The sequence below is a fragment of the Candoia aspera genome, chromosome 7 (genome assembly GCF_035149785.1).
Source record: "Candoia aspera isolate rCanAsp1 chromosome 7, rCanAsp1.hap2, whole genome shotgun sequence".
NCBI lineage: Eukaryota > Metazoa > Chordata > Lepidosauria > Squamata > Boidae > Candoia > Candoia aspera.
Genome location: NC_086159.1, coordinates 3002334 through 3027178, shown reverse-complemented (window position 1 = coordinate 3027178; position 24845 = coordinate 3002334). Strand labels below are relative to the sequence as shown.

The window sequence follows — 24845 nt, the reverse complement described above, 5'->3', positions numbered from 1 at the left end:
ATGTAACTACAGGCAGTCCTCACTTAACAACCACAATTGGGACCAGAATTTTGGTTGCTAAGTGAAGAGGTCATTAAGCAAATCCAACCTGATTTTACAGCCTTTTTTGCAGCAGTCCTTAAGTGAATCACCACGGGTGTTAAGCAAACCAAATAGTTGTTAAACAAATCATGTGGTCCCCCATTGATTTTGCTTGCCAGAAGCCAGGCGGGAAGGTCAAAAATGACGATCACTTGACCATGTGATGCTGCGAGAGTCATAAATGTGAACCGGTTGCCAAGTGCCCAAATTGTGGTCACATGACCGTGGAGATGCTGTGACGGTTGTAAGTGTGAGGACCGGTCATAAGTCAGTTTTTTCAGCACCGTCATAAGTCCAAACCATCACTAAACCAATGGTTGCTAAGTGAGGACTACCTGTATTTTTTGGATGTTACATTCTTCTACACTAGTGTTTTTCATAGTGGGGTCCATGCACTCCAGCAGGGGCATGAGATGATCCATTGGGGTGCAGGAAGGAAATATTAGAATATTGTCTATTTCACCTTTATCTCTGTTTTGGCGAGAGTATGTATTATAATGTGCATTATATATTAGTACATTCACTTGAGGGAATGATATTCAAGGCAAAACTGAAATACTTTGGCCACACAATGAGAAGACAGGACACCCTGGAGAAGATGCTGATGCTAGGGAGAGTGGAGGGCAAAAGGAAGAGGGGCCGACCAAGGGCAAGGTGGATGGATGATATTCTAGAGGTGACGGACTCGTCCCTGGGGGAGCTGGGGGTGTTGACGACCGACAGGAAGCTCTGGCGTGGGCTGGTCCATGAAGTCACGAAGAGTCGGAAGCGACTGAATGAATAAACAACAAAATATTAGTACATTAGTACACATATATAATTTATAAATAAATATATATACCTATGTTGGGAGTGCATGTTCATTTTTTTTTTTTTTTACTAAAAAGGGTACACAATCAGAAGAGTTGTAATCTTTTAGCACTTAAAGGGTTGACTGAAACAATGCTAGGTTAGATGAGGGACCCTGTGAGAAGTAACTTCAGCAGCTGTATGACAGATTATGGCCTGGTAAGAGAAGGCTGGATGGATGCATGCATGGACAGATTCAAGGATGGATGGGAGGGAGGGAGGAAGGAAGGAGAGATGGAAACAGGGAAGGAAGGAAGAAAGGAAGGAAGGAAGGAAGGAAGGGCTAGAAGAACGAATACAATGGAAATTTCACACTGAGCTGGTGGATTTAAAATAAATCTGTTAGACTTTGCATTTGGTAATCAGCCTCACTGCTGCAGCCTCTCTCTGTTCTCTCTGCAGGAATGAATGCTTTACAGCTACAGAATTTGGCAACGTTAGCTGCTGCAGCCGCTGCAGCCCAGTCCTCAGCCAACACCACCAATGCGAATCCACTCTCCACAGCCTCGGGGGCCCTTGGTGCACTCACGAGCCCAGGTATGGCCGAGCAGAGCGCTCTTCTTTTCGCTGTGCTTGCAAGAAGGAGGGCAAGTAGAGCAGGGAGGTTTAAGCATTGAACTGTCTCGTAGCCCTGTGTGCAGTGCGGTTCTGGTCCACTGGAGATTTTGTTCCAGTTTTTTCTCTTGGTGGGGTGTAAAGCAGATTTTCTTCCCTCAAGAATGGAAACTCGGTCAAGGGCAATGCATGGACATTTCAACAGTCTGCATTGTAGGGGTGTCTGCAGGGTGTAGCCAAAAAGGTCAAGATGGCAGCCATGGTGGTGCGATTGAAGCTCCCCCTGGTTTTTAGGTGTGCCATTCGATTATTCCACCGCAGCCGTCATCTTGACATTTGGGGGTATATCTTGCAGACACCCCTGCTGTATTGAATTGTGATTTCAGCTGTACTAACTGTGTGGTTTTATATTTTGGTAAGGAGTTAAGATCTGGGGCTAACGAGGAAGTTTTCGTAGCGTCTCTGCCCTATCTAATGCCAAGGTTTCTTTTTGAAAAGACATTTTATCTCCTTCACGTCCCTAACACTCCCAAATGAAAGCACAGAATTTTAACCAGAGGATAATAATTCATTCATGGATTGTTGCAGGCCATTTAGCCTTGAGAATTTGGGGAACTATGTTTCATATGAACATTTTATGTAAGTTATCTGTTAAAACAGTATTTACTTTTGTTTTTTTTTTAAAAAAAACATGGTATTTAATTTATGTTTACCCTGCACCGAATAAGAAGTTAACCTGATTTTTGCTTGTTGCAATATTTATCAAGCTTTATCAACTCTGTTTTTATTTCATTTCAAAAACCCCAGAATTTTAAGAATCCTAGAAACCATGGAACCTTCTTTTATATTGATGGTTTTAGCAAACTCTGTTTGTTTGTTTTTTTAAATTTGGACACTCTTGGTTTTCTCTTGAGACTTCTGAAAAGTTTTTTCAGAGGGAAAGTCAAATGTCCTTCTGTGTCCCTTGGGAGGAATTTAGATCAGCTTCTCGCATCAGGATAAATCTGAAGATCTGTGCTATGGCCCCATGCAATATAATTGTAATCTGACAATGGCTCCTTAGAAGCTCCAGAGAGATCAAATCATGGCTATAAAGTGCAGGAACAGCTTAGCTTTTAATCTTGAAGCAAGGTATATTTTCGTTGACTTATAAATGATTCCCTTCTTATCATAGCATATATCTGTGGTGCCCAGTTTCAGTCCCATTGTGAACGTTCATGATTCATGGCAACCCTGCAAAAAACTTGTATGTTTTCTCTTTGTTATGAGACTGTGGAAATCTACCGTTGCTACATTTCTGTCACACTGACAAGGCAAAGAATTCTGTCTCAAGTGGTCAAGCAAAGCTGTTTTGTTCCAACTCAGCCGACAACCTTTCCTCCTTATCTCTTTGCTCCAGAGCTGGACAAATGCTCAGCGACCAGTTATGCTGAGAATTTGCAGATTTCAAATGTATCGGACATCCCTTGCCTTACCATCCAAGCACCTTGGTTGGCTTTTCCCAAATTTTAATGCTGTCTAAGTTTTGGATTCTACTTCTGGCACCCACAAGTGTAAGAGAATACTGTTTTTAGACCAGATTTAGGATTTACACAGCTGAGTGGTGGTTGGCAGAGAATGCAAGATAATGCCATATAAGGAATAAATACCAATTGAAGATGATAAGAGCAAATGAAATTATTGGAGAGAGCATATGGATAACTTCATGTGGGGTGGGCCTTGCTGTTCGCTTCCACCCCAGTGATATCACCTGGCCCACAAAAGTGGGAATGCAGGTGATATCACTGGGGTGGAAGTGATATCACCTGCAATGATTGGAACCCTTTCCATACTCCCATTACAACCAAAATTAAAAGCAGATTTTGCACGCTGAGGGTATGTGTTGGGGAGCAGAGGGCTGCCAAGATCTACTTAGTAGGCTGGATTATTTTGAACTATTTGCTGTCTTTTCAACCTGTTTCACAGTTTTATTGTGAGAAAAGAATTGTGGGAAAATTATGTACAAGGCTTTGTAGAGAGGAAGGGTGGGCTACAACAGTACTAATAGGGGTTAGCATTATTACTACTGCAAATGGAATATATTAAAATGGTTTCAGCTGTGTAGTCATGCACCCAGTACTCTTAGTTCTTGCTTTCAAACATTGCTTATAAAAAGAGGAGAACATTTCAAAATGACCTTAAAATGCACACTCTTTTAAAATGACCTTGGCTTTTCATACTATGTCCTAGTCTACCAAATCCAAGGGTTTCTTTTCAGCAGGACTCATGTGTAATCGTGAATTCTGCTACGAAGAAAATCCCAAATTTGTTTGCTAGTACAAAATTCGGAAGATGCTGTACTGGTTAATTTAGCATTCTTCCTTAGCGGGGAGAATTGTGTACAGGAGAAAAATCAGCTCTCTTGACTTTAATGAAGCTGCCTTAATGAACATGTTCTAAGCATTATTAAACTTGGAAATGTGTTTAATAGCTAGAGAATGGCCTTAGAGCATCATTGTACATTTATATAGAAGCTTGGGGTTATTAACTTTCATAAATCAACTTTAAAATTAGAGAGGAAAGTTGCTCCACCACTGGGAAGTCACTGCTATAGGAGCATTGTCAACAGCTACATTTATGGCTATCTAAGAGTGTCAGATAAGTTTGCAGGGGGAAGATCACTGAGCCATTAAGAAAATCTTTCTCTTTTTAACACAGCTCAGCCATAGGCTTTAGGCAGCCCTAAAGAGGAACCTATTGGTGCTCAGTGATCGTAATGCTAAACTATTCTTCCATTTAAGCCTGGGGTCATTCCTTAAAGCCTTGTGGCATTTGTAGAAGTTCTGGAGGAGAGGATGGGATGGGATGAAAGGACCCTTAACAGAGACCCCAAAAAACCATCTCCTGTTCCTCCAGCTACAGAACTTTCTTTCCTTTCCTCAGATATTTCCTTTGTTTTGACAAATGTTCAGAACTGAGGGGACAGCTAGACACCAACTCAGCTGTCATCTTAAATCCATCTGAGCATGCTCAACAGGACCAGCTATTGGGCGGCTGTGCTTAATTACTATGGTGCATTCATGAGATGGCCTATTTATGTGCAATAATGTACCACTGAGGTTTAATCATTTCTGTTATGCCACCAGAAACACAGTCTTTGCCATCTTTTGATCCCTCGGAGAAAGTAAGCATACAATGTCTGGAAATCTGCTGCTTATAAAAGCAATGGCCACAGAAGAAGAATAGAGAATATTCAGCATTAATCCTTGTGTCCATGGGAAGCCACATTAAAAAAGCCTACATTTATCTTTTCATGTGAAAATAGCAATATGTAGTCCAAGATCTCTTCTGCAGGCTTCCCAAGAAAGGGATACCTAGACGCTTTGCTGAGTCCATTCTTTCATTTTAACTTTTTTTCCTATTCTGGGTAATCGTCCATAAAAATGTAAAAGAAAAGGCAGGAGAGGCAATTAATTGCTGATCGGAGACAAGATAAGCATAGAAAAATAAATCAGGCAGCCATTCTACAGGGAACTCCAGGATTCCATAAAGCCGAATCTAACTTTGGCCAGCTTCTAAATAATAGTGGATAAAGGACGTGCAGTTGCAGTTAGAAACCGTATTGGTGCGTGATTTTATCCTGCAGGGGACAAGGCAATGGAGTCCAAGGAATATTGCAGAGGACCTGAGTTTGGGTACAGATCTTCAGGGTCTCTTGAATTTTGGAAACCCAAGAGGCTAATATGCCAGTATGCCGCAGCCAGCTATGATCTAAACCCTTGTCCCCCAGCAGCCGCTGTCAAGCGAAAACATCGGTTTAACAGCCTTGTTCCTCCTTACAAACTCTACGTCTAAACTTAAAACAACCCTTGTTAAGATGTTCTTTTGATTTCAACTTTCTTATCTACTGCTACATTTTCCACTCCATTAAATACTTGGTAAACCTGAATAAGAGCTTTCCCTGGTTGTTCTCGGTTCCAAGGAATACGCATTTAGCTCTATAAAGCCACACGCACCATCTCAAAGCATTTCCATTAAAGTCTAGGCTATAGCACCGCATTTATATTTGCTTTTTTGTGGGTTGGGGTGGAATAAGTGCCTCTTTTTTATTTATTTCTCTGTATATTTTTGCCATTGCCAGAAGATGGGGCTTGGTCTTCCTTTTTTGATGCTGAAATACTTTAAATCAACTTCCCATTGTTTTTTTATCTAAAGACAATTTGTTTCTCATCTTATTACATAAGTGGCACTGCACTTGAGGGAAAGCACTTCCTGTCTAATTTAATGGCGTTAAATGAACTGTGATTAATGAAGCTGTACAAGTAAAATGCAGGCTTATAGCATTTGTACTTATTTGTCGATCCTGGCAAGGCTGAGTAAGGAACACAGGGCTGACGGTACAAGTAAGAGGCAACTGTTGTTCAACAACCAGTCAAAACTTTTCATGGTGCCTCATTAGAGCAAATGTGGAAATTGACACCATTAGCTCTTGAGTAGTTTTGAGACTTTCAGAAGTTGTAGATTTGCAGAAAAATTTACACCAGGGGAAAACAGGCATCTCCCTTCGCAATTTCTCCCTCCACATTCTCAGGTAGGACCATAGGTGTGGCAACCGGAGGAAAACATGCAGCGTTTCTGGTTTTCCTTCCTTTGTCAAACTGATAAGGCCACCAACAGCTATTTCTGCTTCCTCTTACCTTAGTTCTTAGGACACTAAGCAGATAGCAGCAGCAGAACAATGGGTACAAGTAGCTTCATCAACAGGACAGTGATGGTCAGAGAGTGAGAGCCGTTGGAACCACATTCTGTTCTCTCATGATCTACAACAGGTACAAAAAGTGAGTCTTGGCAGTCATATGTAGCCAGCCTACATCTTTTTTGGTCTCCCCAAGACCCCTCCCCAAGTGGGTTGGGCCAAAAACTTGGGCCCGTTTTGCAAATCTGTGGACACGGGGATGGTTGAAGGGACAAAACTGATACCTATAAGCCTTGCAGATGATACTCTAAGCTTTGAAGACTCATTTTCTCCCTTAAAACTCCTGAACATCTCCTCCAGATTGGGCCATGTTTTCCCTCTTCAAGTGCATCCTTTGACATCCCATGTGAATTCTGGGATGGCCTTCCTGAAGTCAACAAAAGTAATGCATCTCTGACCTATAGCCTCCATAATCAGTGTGCCTTGTGATAATTGCAGTGGGGAGATAGGGGGTGCTTTTGAATTTCTGTCTGTACTTCGAGAATGTTTTAGATCCCCCTTGGAATTATTGGCTTCTTCTAAATGTGAGTGTCAAGACCAACATGACACCAACTTCGTTAGCATCAACTTATCAGCATGAGTATCAGGGTTTCCTGTATCTGCTAGAAAGATGCTCACCTTCTAAGCCTGGCTGATGATCAATATAGGGTTTGAATTCACAAGTAGCACGCGCTCTCTCTCATTCTCTCTCTTTTAAATATTTGATCTGCTTGGCAGTTATTTTTTAAGCCTTTGTTCCACATTAATAAAAGAAGTTGCTGCTGCTTGTGTTACAGTTAATTCACTTGATCTGCCATACAAATGCAAAGGTTGTGGCATTCTTGACCAGTTCGGCTGCTTAAAAGAAAAGAAACTGTTTGCATGGGTAGCGTTTCTGTTCTTCACTCTTGGGAAGCAGTTAAAGGAGTTATGGGTCGTTCATTATGTTAACCATACCACAAAAGATTTGCCTTTGCTAAGTAAAAGCATTCGTTGTTTAGAGCATAATTGTTTGAAACTTGGGCCCTTTTTACAGAACATTTAGAATGCTTTTCCAGAGAAGCATCACAAAATCTTTCTCTGAGCCTAGCATCACTTAAAAGCTTTTTTCTTTATTTGTTCATTTCAGCACAATACACCTCTCTCCAAGAGGCAGTTGAAGCCTGCCAGGTGACATTTTGTATAGTCCAGGCACCCACTGTGCTATCTGTAATTTGCTTCCAAAATTGATCCTAAAATAGCTGTACCTGTATGACAGTTTTCTAAATCAACCAACATAGTTTTCTTCTTGGAGGCTGGGCATTTACAAACCCTGCATCTTAAGTATTTAGAACAGATCTTGCTTCACAAAGAATGTGTGGACGCTTATTATACATGCATATGAAAATTGTGGGTAGAATCATCTGATTCAGCTCATATCAAGAGGCAGGAAAACAAAATTAACATTTTCACATCCCTATTATCTTTTGAAAGTTACGAGATCACAACACATTGATCAGTAACTCCTCCTCTTCATCAAATTCTAAGCAATAGTATTTCTCTTTTTCCTATTTTCTGTTTAAATTCTATAGATCACCTAAACCATCTAATCTTAAATCCCTTCCCTCCAAGTTGCCCCATACAAATACACTCCCACAGAAGTAGCTGCTTTGCCCTTAAACACATATACACAACTATCTTGATCACTCTGTTGTCACAATTTGCTTGGTCATCCATCATGTACAAAGAACAAATCTTACTGGGCACCGGTACAAACCTTTATTAGGGATTACCTTGTGCTGATAAATGTCCTGACTTAAGCAAAAAAAACCACACTGAGACAAGGAATGAGTCTCTGGTGTTTATTATCTGCTCTAGTAAACAGAAAATCCTACCAAACTTGAAGGAGTGTGGGAAACCCACACAGAGAAACCCCAGAACTCAAGGCAGGTCTGCTCTGAGCTTCTTCGAAGGACAGTTCAAAGCCTCTAAACTGCACATGCATTTTGCCCCCTGGATAGGGGCCCCCTCCTGCTCACCATCCGTACTCATGACAATAAATCAGCAAAACACACTTATTTCTCCACTCTCATCACAGTGGCAAATTGACAGCCAGCGGCCCTGTTTTGGCTGATTTGGGGAAGGAGAGAACAGAGGGCTCAGGCAGCATCATGGTGAAGATCTCTCTAGGCATCTCCCAGATAACGTTGCTTGGATTTGCTTGGAGTTGGATTTCTGGCTGTGCAGGTGCTGTGCGTTTCTCTGAGCCACAGTCTTGCCCAGTAATTTGAAAGCTCAAGTCTGTCAGCCCCTGATGACATGGTCCTCGGGGCTTTTGTCTCAGTTCCATGTCCCTCATGGTTGGTTAAGTCATCCCAGGAGACAATAGGTCATGGATCCGGCAGAGATGAATGCGTTTTTGCAGGAGGGGATGCTTTGAAGGAAATGATGGTTTTCTCTCTCCTTAAGAGGCCATCACTGGATTCAAAGTTTCTGAATAACTTTTGTTCAGTCTCTCCCCTTCCCCTTTCAGGGAAGGTTGTTGAGAAGGTGGTAGGCTTACTCCTCCAAAAGGCCCTGGATGAAACAATTTATCTGGACCCTTTTTAGGCTGGTTTCAGTCTGAGCATAGTACCAAGGCTGCATTGGTTACACTGGTGGATGACCTCTGTCAGGCCAGGGAAGGAGTGGGGAGCTCCATCCTGGTCCTCCTTGATATCTCAGCAGCTTTCAATACAATTGATCATGGTCTCCCAATGGACCAGTTTAGGAGATTCATAGTTGGGGGCACTGTTCTTCAGTGGTTCTCCTACCTCTGAGGCCAGTTCCAGATGATATTGTAGGGGAAAGAGATTTAGTTCTAGGTCCATGATTGTGGGCTGCATCAGGGCTTGACTCTCTCTATTCCTATTTAACATCTATATGAAGCCATTGGATGAGATCCTCAGTAGGCTGATGATATTTAATTAAATATCTGTGCCCTTGGCCACTCAAGTGATGCTGTTGAGGTTCTTTCCTAGTGCCTGGAAGTTGTGAGCCTAGATGGAGAGCAACAGGCTCTGAATCACCCTAGCAAGACTGAGTGCCTATAGGTTTTAGCCCCCCACCCCTGGATCAGTAGAACTTTCATACCACTCCCCCAGCCCAAGTTGGTACACAATCTGGGAGTCCTCCTGGACTCATGGCTCCTGCTCGAGGAGCAGGTGGAAGCTGTGGCCAAGAGGGTCTTTACACAAGTCTGTCTTGTGCACCAGTTGCAGTCATGGATCAGGAAGCTCTGCTCATGGTCACTCATGCTTTTCTCACTTCCTGGTTGAACTATTCCAATGCGCTCTACATGGAGTTGTTCTTGAAGAGCATTCAGAAACTGCAGCTGGCCCATGTAACAGTATTGTTATGCAAGCTGAACTGGCTTCCAGTAGGTTTTCTGGTGCAATTCAAGGTGCCGCTTATCACCTATACAGTCTTACATGGCATGGGGCCAGGAAACTTGAGGGACATCTGTCTCTTATTTCTGCCCACCCCACTAGATTCATCAGGCTGGGCATGATCCAGGTCTCTACTGTGAAGCAATGTCATCTCATGGAACCTCTGAGGTGTGCCTTCTCTGTCAAAACTGCCTGCCCTGCAGAACAGCATCCCCCTTGTGGTTCAGATGACCCCAACTCTGTTGGCCTTGTGGAAGGCCTGAAAAACCTGGCTCTTCCCTCTGGCTTTAGGGTCAGGATGTTAGTGAAGTTCAATATGTGTTACAGACCTGTGCTGATGATGGTGTTTATTTTTTACCCAATGTCTTTTCTTGTTTTTATTATTATTGTAATGTTTTATGCTCACTAGCCACCCAGTTATTTGATTAAGATGGTGGCCACATATATTTGTATAAATAAATATCCATGATGCTATTTCCTCTTAGGGCAAATAATATCATGCCAAGGGCAGAAAGGGAGTAAGAAATAGTGAGCCAAAGAATCAAAAGGCATAAAAACAGGAAATACAGCTTAATCTAGTTTACGCCGACATTCGATATCTCTCTCTCCATATCTTTCTATCATTGCTTACTGTAATGATTGCCTAATCCCAAATACTCAGTCTCACAAGCTCGGGCTTAAAGATAACTGATTTATTAAAAGGAATAGTATGCAAATACAGAGAAAGCTGAGAATGAGCAAAAGCGCGCCAAATACAAACTTAAAAGCCTTGCTTGCGATCAAGTCCCGCCCTATCGCCCGTCAGGACGCTCCCCCTCCCAGGTGCGAGAATCCGTTAGACGCGCCTGGGAAAGTAACCTTGAACAGGAGCACAAACCCAAACATGCATTCCAAGCCCTGAAAACAATGGAGGGCACAGGAATGGAAAAACCCCGGGTGAAGGAACACGGAAGAGAAAAAGACATGTGAAACGTTACAATGTTAACCAGACATTGAAATGAGAACATGACATATTGCCCCCCCAAAAGAAACTAGGGAGCCGGTTTGTCAGGATAGGCAGAGTGGAATTGGGTTACGAGACGAGGGGAATGGACGTCTGGAGCAGCAACCCATTCAGGATGAGGGAAATGTTTCCAGCGGACGAGGTACTGTAAAGCGGAACGCTGGCGTCGGGAGTCGAGGATGGATGCCACCTCGAAATGTTGCTGGTTGTCAATCATGAGGGGAGGTGGAGGAATGGGTTGCGGATGCCAACGGTCCGACGACAGGCAGGGTTTGAGTAAACGAATCATGGTTACGCCCGGTTTCTTCCACCTGCCCTAGGGCGCCCTTCAGGGCAGGTGGTAGGCTTTTCCCGCCGGCTGCTCGAATTGCAACTCTTCCTCCTCATCTCCGAAGGGTAGGTCTGGGGGGTCCAGTTCCGCGAGGGCTGCCTTCAGTTTTCGCGGTGGAGCAGGAGCAGGCGACTTTACCGTGGGTTTCGTCTGTCGTTCCTCTGGACGGCGTCTCGGGCACGACGTGGCTCGATGCCCCTCTTTCCCACATCTGAGGCACTGACCCTTGGAGAACCGTCGCTCCCTCTCCTCTTCCCAGGTTTTCGGTTTGGGGCGGCTGGCAAGTCCAGATGTGCGCGCTCCTCTAGCAAGACGCGTTTGTCTAAGCTCTTTGGTATGGGCATAGGTTTGTAGGGCATTTTCTGCGCTGCCCGCCAACTGAATCCACCCATATAGCGTTTTGGGATCATCTCTGCCTAGTGCCCATCGAAGGATTTCGGGTTCTAGCCCCTGCTTGAACAATTCGATGATTGTTGGCTCAGACCAGTCTTCCACTTTGCCTGCCAAAGCTTTAAACTCCAACGCATATTTGGCCACTGAGAGGGACCCTTGGTAGAGTTTCCGCAGGTCATTTTTGGCCGTTTCTTGAGCTAGGGGGTCTTCGAAATGCTCCTTAAGTGCCCACAAAAAGTCATCGAAGTCCTCTAACTCATGTGCCTCCGCTTGGCATAGTTGCACATACCAATCCGCTGCCCTTCCTCTCAGCTTGTTGGCAATGAAATTGATCTTGCCATGTTCAGACCGAAAGTTTCGACCCCAATCTTCTATGTAATGTTTGGCATTAGTAATAAAGAAGGAGAGCGTTGTGGGATCCCCATCGAACTTCACTCCAAATGGTGGGAAGGTTCTTGCCGGCTCAGCTGGCTGTGGCGGTGCCGCGAATGTCAGCGTACGCCGAGCCCCCATGGGTGGTCGATCCCTAGGGGGTCTTGCCTCTCGCTCCCCCCCTTGACGTGCTGATCGAGTCTTGCTTCTCCCCCGGGTCGACATGGTACTGTGCCTGGGGTACTGTGACGGCTCTTCTTCCCAATCCTCCGGGGTGGGCTCTGCTTCTCTGGGTAGATCCTCTCTGGGTAGATCCTTGAGGATCGTCACTATTAAATCCATTTTATCTTCCAATGCCCTCATACGGGCCGGAGTGACCGGCTCCTCCTGGGGTTGGTTGGTTACCACCACCCTCGGTGACAAGGGGACTTCGTGCTCCCAGGACAATTGTGGAGACCCCCTCCCCGGTGCTCTTTCCATGACAGTTCTATGTTCACTCCTGAGACTCTCCTGCATGGATATCAGCAGCTCGTCCAATTGGATATCTCGCAACTCCCGACGTGCTGCTCTTTGCGCTCTCGAGGTTAGCGCTGGCCGGCTTTTGGCCGCCTCCCGCTCCTCTTCGCTTCCCTCACTTGCGCGAAGTTGAGGTTCTGTCATCGCTAGCGTTCCCTCTTATCCAAGGATTGGATGGGGCTAGCGGCAAATGGATAAAATGATTCTCAGCTTTATGTAATGATTGCCTAATCCCAAATACTCAGTCTCACAAGCTCGGGCTTAAAGATAACTGATTTATTAAAAGGAATAGTATGCAAATACAGAGAAAGCTGAGAATGAGCAAAAGCGCGCCAAATACAAACTTAAAAGCCTTGCTTGCGATCAAGTCCCGCCCTATCGCCCGTCAGGACGCTCCCCCTCCCAGGTGCGAGAATCCGTTAGACGCGCCTGGGAAAGTAACCTTGAACAGGAGCGCAAACCCAAACATGCATTCCAAGCCCTGAAAACAATGGAGGGCACAGGAATGGAAAAACCCCGGGTGAAGGAACACGGAAGAGAAAAAGACATGTGAAACGTTACAATGTTAACCAGACATTGAAATGAGAACATGACAGCTTACCATCTTTCCTTCCACCAAATCCATCCATTGCTCCAGCCACTGCCTTGTATTCCTTAAACATCTTACCTCTCTCTTTTTGAGGATCTCATCAACTCCATTCAACCACAATTTCCCCATTTTCCTCTTGACCCGTTCATTCTTCCTTCCTGCATTTCTTTTGTAATTCAATCCTCATTCATTCTGAATGAATAAATAAATAAATGTGTAATATCCTTGATTCCTTTTGATCAAATCAGCTCATACTGGACACTCCCCTTTGTATTCCATCCACATTCGTTCAGGACCCATTCATTCTTGATGTCACCTCTTCTTGTCTTACCACCCAATTAAGTATCCCATTCCCACTGCATTCAACTTACTTTTATGTCTCCCCTAACACATCCAATTTTCACTTCTTGCAACATTCATTCATTCCTTAGAACATATCATGAAGTATCCCCTACCCTTCTAGCAGCATTTCCATGTCTTAAATTTCTCCATCTATTTTCCCATCTCCGTAAAAGGATCCCATCTTAGTAACATTCTACCAAGATATACAAACTCATCTACTTGCTCCGCTGTTTTGCTATATATGTATAACTTGCAATCATTCTCTCCATTTTCTCTGTCAGACACAAGTCCCTTGAATAGGCTAATGCTCAAAGAATTGTTTTGGGTTCATTCAGAATGTTGCACAGTTTTTCCCAAAACGTATCACCATTGATTGAAATGTAATATGCAACTACCACCAACTACAGGTTCCTACTTTTTACATACCCAAAATAATCTAGATGATACCAGGTCATACTTTCTGATGTAGATTTTAGTGTTTTCATTCATAACTAAAAATACACCTTAATTTCCCTGCATTATATGTCAGCTCCACTCCACAAGATCAGACCACTTTCATTCAGATCTATTACATCCTTCCCCTTAGTTTCACAGAAACACAATTGTCATGAGTACTGATGGTGAGCAGGAGGGGGCCCCTATCCAGGGGGGGAAACGCATGCGTAGTACTGAGGAGTTAAGCAGTCATTCAAAGAGACACAGAACAGACCCGCCTTGACTTTTGGGGTTGATCTGTCTGGGTTTTCCCACACTTCTTCAGTGTGTTAGGATTTTCTGTCTAATGTAGCTAGAGACCTATTCCTTGTCTCAGCGTGGTTCCTGGCTGTTAGGACAACAATATACTATTCTTCCTACTTTTGTTTCATTTGTCAATTCATGCTCTTTACCACTTATTTTATTTATTTATTTATTTATCTAATTTGTCCCCGCCCATCTCCTCCCATCGGGGGACTCCTCTTCCATCTAAATTCCTATTATTATTATTATTATTATTATTATTATTATTATTATTATTATTATTTATATTACCACCCATCTCCCCCAATGGGGGACTGGGCAGTTTACAATAAAAGCAATAATAAAAACATCTAAACAATCACAATCTAAAAACATAAATAAGATAATAAATATCATATTATGATGAGTGGTTTCAGCTTTCCTGATCTTCAGCTCTATCATTAGACATATATTTTGACTTCATCCTCTTTATGGAAAGTAAAATTTCAAGTCACCAAACCGCGATATGTGCTTTTTATGTGGCTCTTGATGTGATAGCAGGAATTTGACTCCATTTTTAGCAATAGTTTCATTGTATTTCCAGTGTTAAAGATCCCAAGACATATTTGAAGATGTTGGGACAAATTATAATTTTGACCCTTACTCACATGAGAAATTTATACTCTGGAATAATCCCATTTTGAAAATTGCAAGTTAATTGAAGTAGGGAGGAGAGGTTGGAAATCATGGGAGAAGAGTCCTCGCAACACAAGATGGGCGGTGAAGAAATATAATTAATAAATAAATGAGCGGTGTTAATATTTGGATCAGTTTATTGCTAACCAAGTCTTTAAATCAGTTGAGTTACTGCAAGAGGAATTTGGATTGCCCCAGTCTGTGAAATGGCAGAATATTCAGTCCAAACATTTTATTAGTTCAACTATTTGGTCCAGATCCATTAGCAGCATCTAAAAGTCACGACCTATGGTTCTATCACTACTGGGATCCATTTGGGATGACTTTAAATCTACAGTATTGTCCTATAAAATTAAAGAGTATTGTTAAGATACTCTTACTTAATTAATGTCTAATTATCTGCAAGAACTTTGGAACAAAGAGATGGAATATTCCATATTAACAGTCAGTGGTTCTTTAAAATATGAAATATTTATTTAAAATACAAAGTATGTTTCTTATGATCTTAAGCTGAATTAGTTCAACAAAAGATTTCCTTTTATGTGTACTGGACATTTCAGAGAAAAATTTTAAAGGTTGGTTGTCGACCTCGTGTGAAATGGATGAGGAGACATTTACTTGTGTGATATGGATGTCTCCCGCTATTATCCCATTTGGGGTTGATTTCCATAAATTTGTTCATATGGTGTTACAAAAATCAGTATCATTTACAGGTGAGAATGGTCTTTTCAGTTATCTACCAGGGATTTGGAATTTATCATATGATGGACTATGAATTTACTGAGCACAGTGCAGCAAAAAAAATTCTTTGATATTGTAAGATAGTGTGTCTCCCAGATTAAAATCTTGGATCAATGATATGTTTATTGAAAAACTAGCTGTCTATTTGTATGATAGAAAGAGTGAAGGTGTATTTTAAAAAACTGGCTGAGTGACTTTTCTATGTGTGCATTTCTGATTTTCTTCCTTCTTTTTTTGCATTTTCTTTTCTCTCATTTCCCCCCCTTTTCTTTGCATATTGAAGCAGTTTTCTAAAAGTTGCAATCTTCCGTATGTCACAGTTTTCACCAGATTAGGTCAACAGCTTTAGTCGTACCTATGCCTTATGCAGCATTTCCCACTAACAGTAAAAGTTAGCACCGATCCAAATGGGCCCATTTTAGCCAGTACGCCACCAGCTCAACCAAATCCCAATTTTACCCCAAGCCTGCCCACATTATTGTATGCAAGGTATGATTTTTAATCTGGGATCTACCTTGCAAGGCAATGCACTATTGACCCACTCTATTTATCCAGGGTTCAAGCTCCTTGGCCCTATGTCCTTCTGTTGAATTAACTAATAAAAGTAATCAGCAAAATAGGAAGCCTTAGGATGAGTGTGGTGTGTACGGTATATAGCAGTCTTTCCCAAATTTATTTTCCTCCTGTTACAATGTACATCAATGCCAATCATCCAACAATTTGTCTGGCTATGGGATAGTAGTGATATTGTCCAGGGAAATTAAATATCAGTCAGTTTATAGAGCAAGAAGCTGGGGGATATTGGTGAGATGGACAAGAAAGCTACCATCTCTAGTAAAAGAATATGGTGTTGCAAACATGCTGTTTTGCCAAGTAATTGGAAGAAATATGATAACCTTTCTTGATTTCTTTATACTACATATTGAAGGATGGAGGCAAGGGCTTGTTCAAGTGAGTGTCAAAGGGTGTCAAAGAGACACTTTAGATCAATCATACCAAAAGTCCATCTCATGCCAATTTCACATCCATATGATCTCTCCTTTTTTGAACTTCTATAGGCACTTAGTCCTGAAAGACAATTGCTAGCAGAACCTATTACACATCAAATTTACTCCACAGCTGTATCCACCAGTTTGGTCCAATCATTTGTAATCATGGAGTTATCAAGTCCTGCTTTCAGCTTGGCAACACAAAAGCGTGGGCATGCTACCATGTATTCCTCAGTCATTTACAAGAAGCAGTGACCAGGAGCAGGCTGTGAGTCCTGAGCAGTCAGAATTAATTTAAAGCTTAATAAAACTGCTCACCTGAAGGAGTTTTAATATTAAGTGGCTCATTGCAATCACAAGTCACACCTCATGGTTCATTCAATTGGTGGGTTTCCAGGAACAGAACTCCATGCATTTTGGTGGGCCTGGAGATCTAATTCATCAAATACTAATTAGCTTAGTGCTTAAAAAGTCTCAGTCATGGAATAGGACCATTAGTTATTTACAGTATGTCAGCTTAGAACTGGAAGGAGTCTGCCTGATAAGGGGAGCAGCATTTTCTTTACATTATGTAGAATACCCCCAGGTAAATGTAGGTGAAGAAAACTCCTTCGCACTTAATGTGCATATTGACACATGGAATTAATTTCTATCAGATGGTGAAAAGTCAACTAATCAAGGCCATGCTACAGGATTCTCGTGCCATTAGCCATCACAGTGTAAACCATCAGATAAGGTAGAAGTGACTAGGTAGCTTTTGTTACACCTCTTTTTCTGTCCCTGTTTTAATTGGAATGATTAGGAGCCTGTCATAGTTGTCTAGCTGTCATAAAAAAGCACCTTTTCTTGCCCTTATTCCTTCCAAGCTGACGCACACCGGCCTGGAAAACGACCTGAGTCCTGTTCTAGCAGATATTTACTTTTGCAGAACTGGAGTAAGGTTGTGGTGTCAGGGAACGGGCTTAATCCCATCTACATCTCTCCAGAGTCCCCTTTTCCTTGAATCTGCAGCAAGCCACAAGGGCAGTAAATTACCTTTCAAAAGCAGGATCTTGTTATTTTTAATCACTGGTGGGCCAGTAAGGATTTGAATAGCTTTGAAGCCTGGTCATGGACTTACAGATCTAACTCTGAAACAGTGTGTACCAAAGACTAATCCTGAGGAGAGAGAGGGGTCTATCTCTGTAGCTTTTAGCTTGCAGCTGCTAGCATACAGCTTTCTTTAATGTTCACAAATCATATAGGCATTATTCACTCATCGCTTCAATACTAACCAGCTTTCTGAATGCTATTCTTCCTGACTATTGATGTTCAGACTGATAACACAAGGGTAATATTCCCAGCACAAAGGCGAGGAATAATCAATTTGCTTTTACCAAGACAAACTGCTGTCAAGGTATAATTCCTGAAAGCAAAGCCCCTGGATACATGAATGCTAGATATTTCATTTTTTCTAACAATTAGGCTAACCAGCAATGGAACATCAAGGAAAGCTGCCTAACGGTGTTACAATGTCAGTTCATCAAATTTTCTAAGAACTAGGGACAACTACCAGCCGTTTATTAAGTTATTCTGTGACTTTATTCAATTCCAAAACACCAAGTTGTAGTATCCATTTCATCTGTTATAGGGGGAACTCTGGAAGGCAGCAATCTGTAATTTTTCCTTCAGTATCAAATAGGTTTTCATAAGCCAGATCGTCTGAGAACTCCGTATCAAGATAATCTCCTCTGAACATATGTCTTGTAATGGTTTATGATTTATTCATAACACACCCATTTTTGTATATGCGTGCAGCTGAAATGGTGGGATCAAAATCACTCTAAACCAGGATTTCTAACTACAATTTGTTGAATAAATGAGGAAGGTTACAAAACAGGCTAAACCCTAGGCAAACAAGCTGCACTAAGCGCATGAATCAAACCATAATGTGGGCAGTTGGTTTTCTTCTCTCTCTTCCTAAAACTTTGAGCCAAATGTCTACTCTAAGCAAGGGACACAAAACCATATGGCTAAACCAAAGGGGGGAACCTTACATTCTTTCTCCTCCAATTATTGTGACATGTCATGAATTTTGGGTCAAAGGACTATTACTCACTAGCTTTCCATAATGTTTTTGGTATTCTAGCAGTGAATAGTTTTATCTCCTCTTTCCTTCTTTTATTCCAGTGGCTGCATCAACAGCAAATTCTACAGCAGGGGCAGCAATGAATTCTCTGACTTCTCTGGGGACTTTACAAGGACTAGCTGGAGCAACGGTTGGATTGAATAATATTAATGCACTAGCAGGTACCGTAAACAGTGAGTATTTATTGCTGTGGTGGACACTCCAGCAATTCCACTGTAATCACCTTAGGGACACTAATCGTTTTAGTAGAGTGAATGCTACCAGGGAAATAATACATGTGCAGAATGGGTGATAAAATTGAGAAATTCTATTCCAGACAGCTTCAGGCCCAACATCTAAATAGGTTTTGTCTTGTTAAGGAATTATGATTCTTCTATTGCTTGATAATATTTTATCCTGTCTTACAGGGCACACACATTAAGCTTGCATTTGGATAGCTAGAAGGAACCAGTTCAGTAGGAGATTTTGTGGTGGTGGTTTTAATTGTTCAAGAGGTCACAGAAGTATATATGGGTTTCAGTTGGAGTGATGACTAAGGAGACGCTTAGTCGCTATTGTTATTGTCTACAGAAGCTACTACTAAGGGTAACAGCACAGCATCCCTGTGAATACTTACTAGATTCAAGGGGTATGAAAAATGCCCTCTGCTAGTAGTTTGATTTATAGCTTTCTACAAACCACACATAAGGCATTGTCAGATAAATCACTTTAGTTCCTGGCTGCGCAGACAGCTAGGAGAAGAATGTCGGACCTCTGAAAGATATATACATTCTGCAATTTTTTTTAACTAGAGTAGGTCAGATTATGATACATGCCATGATCTAATGATCTAGCCCTGCATAGGCAGTAATGATTCTGTTTCTATAGCTCTGTGTTGTGTGTTTGTGTGTGTGTGCATGAGTACAAGCATGTATTCTGTCTTCAGATCAGCTTTCGTCAAACCAGCACCTGCAAACTGGCCATTTGTATCTTGGTTGAAGGTTTTGAAAACTGTAATTCAAGACCTCTAAAGAGTACTAGGTTGGGGTCTCTAGATGGTCCTCCATATTGCCGAAAAAAGCTCTCGTATCTCTGACAGCTTACCACTTCCAAGAGATCAGTGTGCTTTCCAAACAAACCAAAGCTGTACTGTGTTACAAGCAGAAAGAATTGAAAGCAGAAATTAATCAAGCCAGCAAAGTCAAACATCTCCCCCAAAATCAGAACAATGAATCACAGCAAGTGATGCCCAAGATAACCTCCACCATTACAACAGTGAAACATAAAATATAAGGAGCCTGATCACAGATAAAAAATTATTTCGGTCCCGATGATATAATGATGAAAGCTAAAATATACAAAGTTGAGCCAAGCATCCATGATACACTTGATACTATGCTTAATTTTAGCCGAAAGCATTCAAGACAAAAGAGCTTAAAGTGTTCCATGCACGCTATTGTGCTAGGGGCATGAACACACTTTGTCCTTGTCAATTACTATAATATACCATTTGGTCAACCTAAAATATCTAAAAGATTGGTGCACGATCAAAGGCCTATTTCACCAGATTCACAACAAGTACAGGTCTTAGCTATGTTGGTAATGCAAGCTAGTTTTTATGGGCTGTGCAGCATGGCTGTAAGAGATATCCACAGTTGGCTTCATAACTATGTTAAAAGGCTCTTCATCAATAGCTCCTCATCAACCTAGGGTGATATCTCATACTTCAGCTGTGAAACCAATATTTCAACATTTGTTGTTTTTATTTTTTATTTTTATCCCGCCTTTATTATTTTTTATAAATAACTCAAGGCGGAGAACATACCTAATACTCCTTCCTCCTCCTCTTTTCCCCACCACAACAACCCTGTGAGGTGAGTTGGGCTGAGAGAGAGGGACTGGCCCAAGGTCTCCCAGACGGCTTTCATGCCTAAGGCGGGACTAGAACTCACAGACTCCTGGTTTCTAGCCCAGCACCTTAACCACTAGACCAAACTGGCTCTGGTTATTTATACCCAGAATGACAACATGGAGAGAATGTTATCAAATGTGCTTGTGATACAAACTGGGAAAGTTGGTCAATGTGCTAGAAGACAGGAACAAAATTCAGAATGAGCTTCCTAAGTTAGAGAACCAGGCTGAAAAACAATAGAATTTGTCCTCCCATTTGACAGAGTCATAAGTTCCTTATGTAGGAAAAAGAAATCAACTTCATAGTATAGAACCTGGCTTCTTAACAGTACGTATGGAAAAGATTTTGGAATGATAGTTGATCAGAAGCTGAAAGTGAGTCAGCAGTGTGATATGGCCACTAAAAAAATCATATTAAATGATATAAATTATGTTTTTAAAAAAGCAAATGCAATTTTAGAATGCATCAACAGAGGTATTGTTTCCAAATTTTGAGAAGCCATAGTCACACTCTGTCTGGCATTGGTGAGACTTCACTTTGAGTACTGCACCCAGTTTTGGACACTCCATTCAAGCAGCTTAGATCAGGTGCAAAGAATGACCAGAAGACTTCAAATTAAGCCCTACAAGGGAAAATTGAGAAACCTGGTATCTGCAGCCTTGACAAAAAAGACATGTTAGCTCTCTTCAAGAATCTGAAAGGGTATTTCATAAAAGAAGGACATCTGTTCTCTAACATCCCAGAGCTAAGAACCAGAACACCTCAGAAAGAGATGGATGCTAACAGCAGTTCAGCAATGGAATTAATAACATAGGGAGCTGTTTCACTGGATTCGTTCTAGCAGAATTTAAGTAGTTTAATTGAGGACAATTTAATCTGAACAAGGGTCGAACCCAGTAGCATAAATTTCTCCTTCCAGCAATGTTTGACAGGGGGGTGGGGGGTAGAGGGGAACTCTAATTTATAACTAGTTAACACTTTTTATTAAGACCAACCAAAGGAGTCCAAAGAACATGCTAACCTTCACATTTGTCATCAGGCAAAAACAGCTATAAACAAAGAGGAACAAAAGAGAAGCGAGAAAATCCTAAAAATTAGGATAGATAATAACCATGAGGTTTGTAGTTTAGTTCTACAGTGCAGGCTTATGGATTAAATACATTTTTCAGAAATGATTTTTAGAAGTGTCTCTCTAGTCTGTATTCATTTGTGATTAACAATTGGAAGACATGTATGTTTTACTATTACAGCAAACATCTGGATTTTATGTCTGTGCTCTCTCATTTGAGTTGCATTATGTATTCCCATAACTTTTAGTTCTCATCTTGTTAGCTTCCCCCGCCTTTCCTTGGGGTCTCAAATTCATGGGCATCAACCAGATCTTTCATTTGTTTCTTACTCTGATGGAGAGAGTTACCTAGTAGAGATGGGCATTTAAAGATCGTTCCTACCATCTCTGATCACAAGAATATACTCTAGTTGCACAAGGGCATGGCTTCCCTTATTCTTAATGAACTCAAACCCAATGGCGTACACTGATATTCATTTATGCCCACCCCATGCAATCGATTCACCTTTTTTTCTGGTTGAGTATAAAATAATAGGAGAAATACAGAACTTGCAAATATGTATATGCAAGGGTGATCCAGCACAATTTTTGCAGGGAAAAGTGTGTCTGAGGCCCTTTCCTGGCCCTTCCCTTGTGAACACCTATAGCCCTAATATCAAGTGAATCATCCTGAAGGCAGCCTTCAAGGCTCAGTAAATGCCAACATGTTGATGAAACACCAAGAACACTTTTTTAAAGAACGTTTGCAAACCTCCCAGATTTCTAGATATGTCTTCATCATGCACAAAAGACAGGACAGGAAAGGTGGAAAAGCAGCGGGTTCAAAAAGCATGACCTTCCCATTCCCTTTCCAACTTTTTCACATCTGCAAAAGAAAAAAATAGAGAGCCTTCTCATAGCTGTTTGCCTTTAAACAAAGGAGTTTTCTGGTCTGTTCTGCTTTTGCTGGTGTTTAAGATACAGCTGAGCCCTTGAAAGCCAGTTGATACAATCAATCAAAACATGATTGGTTTCTCCATGTGACTCTGTCCCCATATGCACTCAGGATGCATCCATCACTCTGATTTTTCTGGTATTTCAAAAAGAGCCTCCAGGCTAGCAAAACAAGCAAAAGAAAATTGGAAAGAATACATTTCTCGCCATACCAGGATGCTCTTAACCCCTTTATCCTTTACCCAGCCTGTGCTGGTGGAGAAATTTGCTACGTCTTGTCTAACAGCAGAGGCATCTTGGCCAGCGCTGTAAAATCTTCCTCTTTGACTTATTCTCTGCCATTGCAACTAGTAAAAACCAAGGTATGAACCAGAAAAATCTTATCCTGTTTTGCTGCAACTGGTTGTCCAAAATCCCTGTGAGCAATAATGATTTTGGGTTCCCTTCTCTCTTCCTTCAAAATTCCTAGCTCCTATGTCTGTATTTCAGCATCACCATAGGGTTTTATTTCTGGATGGGTTCTTTTGGTTCTTCTTGGCCCGCTCAGAAGAAAGCTGGTTTCCTCAGCAAATGTTGCTTGCTTAAGTTCTCTGCACAGCAGTTGCCTTATTCTTTCTTGCCCAGTTTCTGAAGATTTGTCCCTCTTTGCTTTTCTCTTATAAAACCTTCATCAGTGTAAAGGCTGGGAGAAAGGTCATACAAGAAGATTAAAAGGGACAGGCATGTGATTTGACTGCAAGTAAATAACACTGGTTGTCCTGGGTTATTTAGCTGTAGTGTGTTCTTCAAAACACTTTTCTGCAGCTTTGATCCAATAGCAACAGCTATTCAGTCTTGGGGAAAAGGGGCTGATGGTGTGTGTGTGGGGGGGGGGGGTGTCAGGAGATAGAAAAGTGCAAGAGGTGCCATTGGCCTTTTCAATATAGCTTCAGCTTTAGACCCAAATTGCTATAATAGGCAATTTGGAGCTGAGACATTAAACCCACTGAAAGGGAGCTGTTATTCCTTTAGCTTTCCCTAAAAAAATCCTGGGCATTGTGATATGTTGAAAATATTAGTGGCCGACCCTGCCAGAGTGACTGTCCAGATTCAAGGTGTCTATGTTTCTTTGGAAGACTTTGCAGAGCCTTCTGTAGCATCTTGGCCTCCTAATACTTTAAGACTGCATCTCCCTGAAGGGGATATTAGCTGGAAATTCTACAACTAGCGCATCTGAAAGGCACCAGGTTGAGAGAAGCTAGCCTAGCATGTTTAGTTTACCTATTTTATGTGGTGGTGGTGGTGTTTTTAAATTATATGGCATAGCAGTTTGGTGTTCATATCTGGCTGCTGGATCTCACAAGGATTTTATCTGGTGATCTGAATCCATAAATACTCCTGAAAGGATGCTTCTCTTTTGAGGAACACCTGTTTCCTAAATAAACTAAGGAACCCTTTCAATCATGTGCTATTATCCAATAACCCTAAGGAGAAATACGATAGCAGTCTTCAAATATCTAAAGGGTGGTTACACATTGCCCCTGAGGTCAGGACCAGAATCAGTGGGTTGAAGGAAGTTCAGGCTCTATATCAGGAAATAGCCTGATTGTACAAGCTGCAGGTCACTACATAATGTGGTGACTCCTCCACCAGAGATCTTCAAACATGCTGGCTGGGGAATTCTGGGAGCTGCAGTCCACCCATCTGAAAGTTGCCAAGGTGGAGTAACACTGCTCTAGTGGATCTTTCACTGAGGGAGCGGGTTGAATTAGCTGACTCCTATGGTCCATTCCAGCTCTTCTGTGAGATTACCTGAATAACCCACTGAAGGTTAGAATTAGGGATCAATTAGATACTTCAGATTTCTCAACAACAAGGGTTTTGCTATTTTAAGGATTCCAGGACCTCTTCCATATGCATAGATTCCCAAAGATCTTTGCAAGCTGAACTGTGAAAATACTAAGCAATGTTTCCTCTGTAGATGGGAGCAATCAGGGATCCATGGGTGGGAACTTTTGTTTTGTCCCAGCAGCTGGGATACCCTCTCCTCCTTCCAGAAGAAAGAGCTCCATGGTGCCCAGAGCTAATTTTGTTTTCCCCACCATGAAATCAAGGGGACAAAATGGACAGGTGGAACAGAGCACTGGCCGAAGTGCCAGTTTTTATGTTCAGCTGTTGTCAGCTGGCATGTGACCAATCTTATATGGCCTCAGAAGCTAAGCAGGGTTAGGCCTGGTTATTACTTGAATAGGAGACCACCAGGGAATACCAGAGTGGTAGGCTAGACTTAGAAGTCAGAAAAGCATTGTAGAAGAAAATAATGGCAAAGCCACTTCCATTCTGTTACCAAGAAAACTAGAAGGACGTGTCCATGAAGTCACCAAAATTGAGATCAACTAAAGAAAACTTTATTAGCCAGCTGGGGGAGAGAGTAGACATTGACTGACATGAGAAGATACTCAGCAACCAGAAAATGAGGGTGCTTACAGAGCTGTGGAGGGTCAGGGGAGAACAGGGCTGTTGGTGTCTTTGTCGTGATGTCCTATAGCT

The 24845-nt window shown here is 41.9% G+C and overlaps 1 protein-coding gene across 3 annotated transcripts in view; it reads left to right on the top strand.

Moving 5' to 3' along the window:
* CELF2 (CUGBP Elav-like family member 2) overlaps positions 1–24845 on the top strand; it is a 330160-nt gene that overhangs the window by 289044 nt on the left and 16271 nt on the right. For 2 of the 3 annotated variants that reach the window (XM_063309524.1, XM_063309522.1), the window contains 2 exons: positions 1333–1467; positions 18465–18584. In XM_063309524.1, the coding sequence (XP_063165594.1) occupies positions 1333–1467; positions 18465–18584 (255 nt within the window). Of the gene's footprint in view, positions 1–1332; positions 1468–18464; positions 18597–24845 lie in introns of all 3 variants that reach the window. The other variant, XM_063309523.1, reaches the window with a different exon arrangement.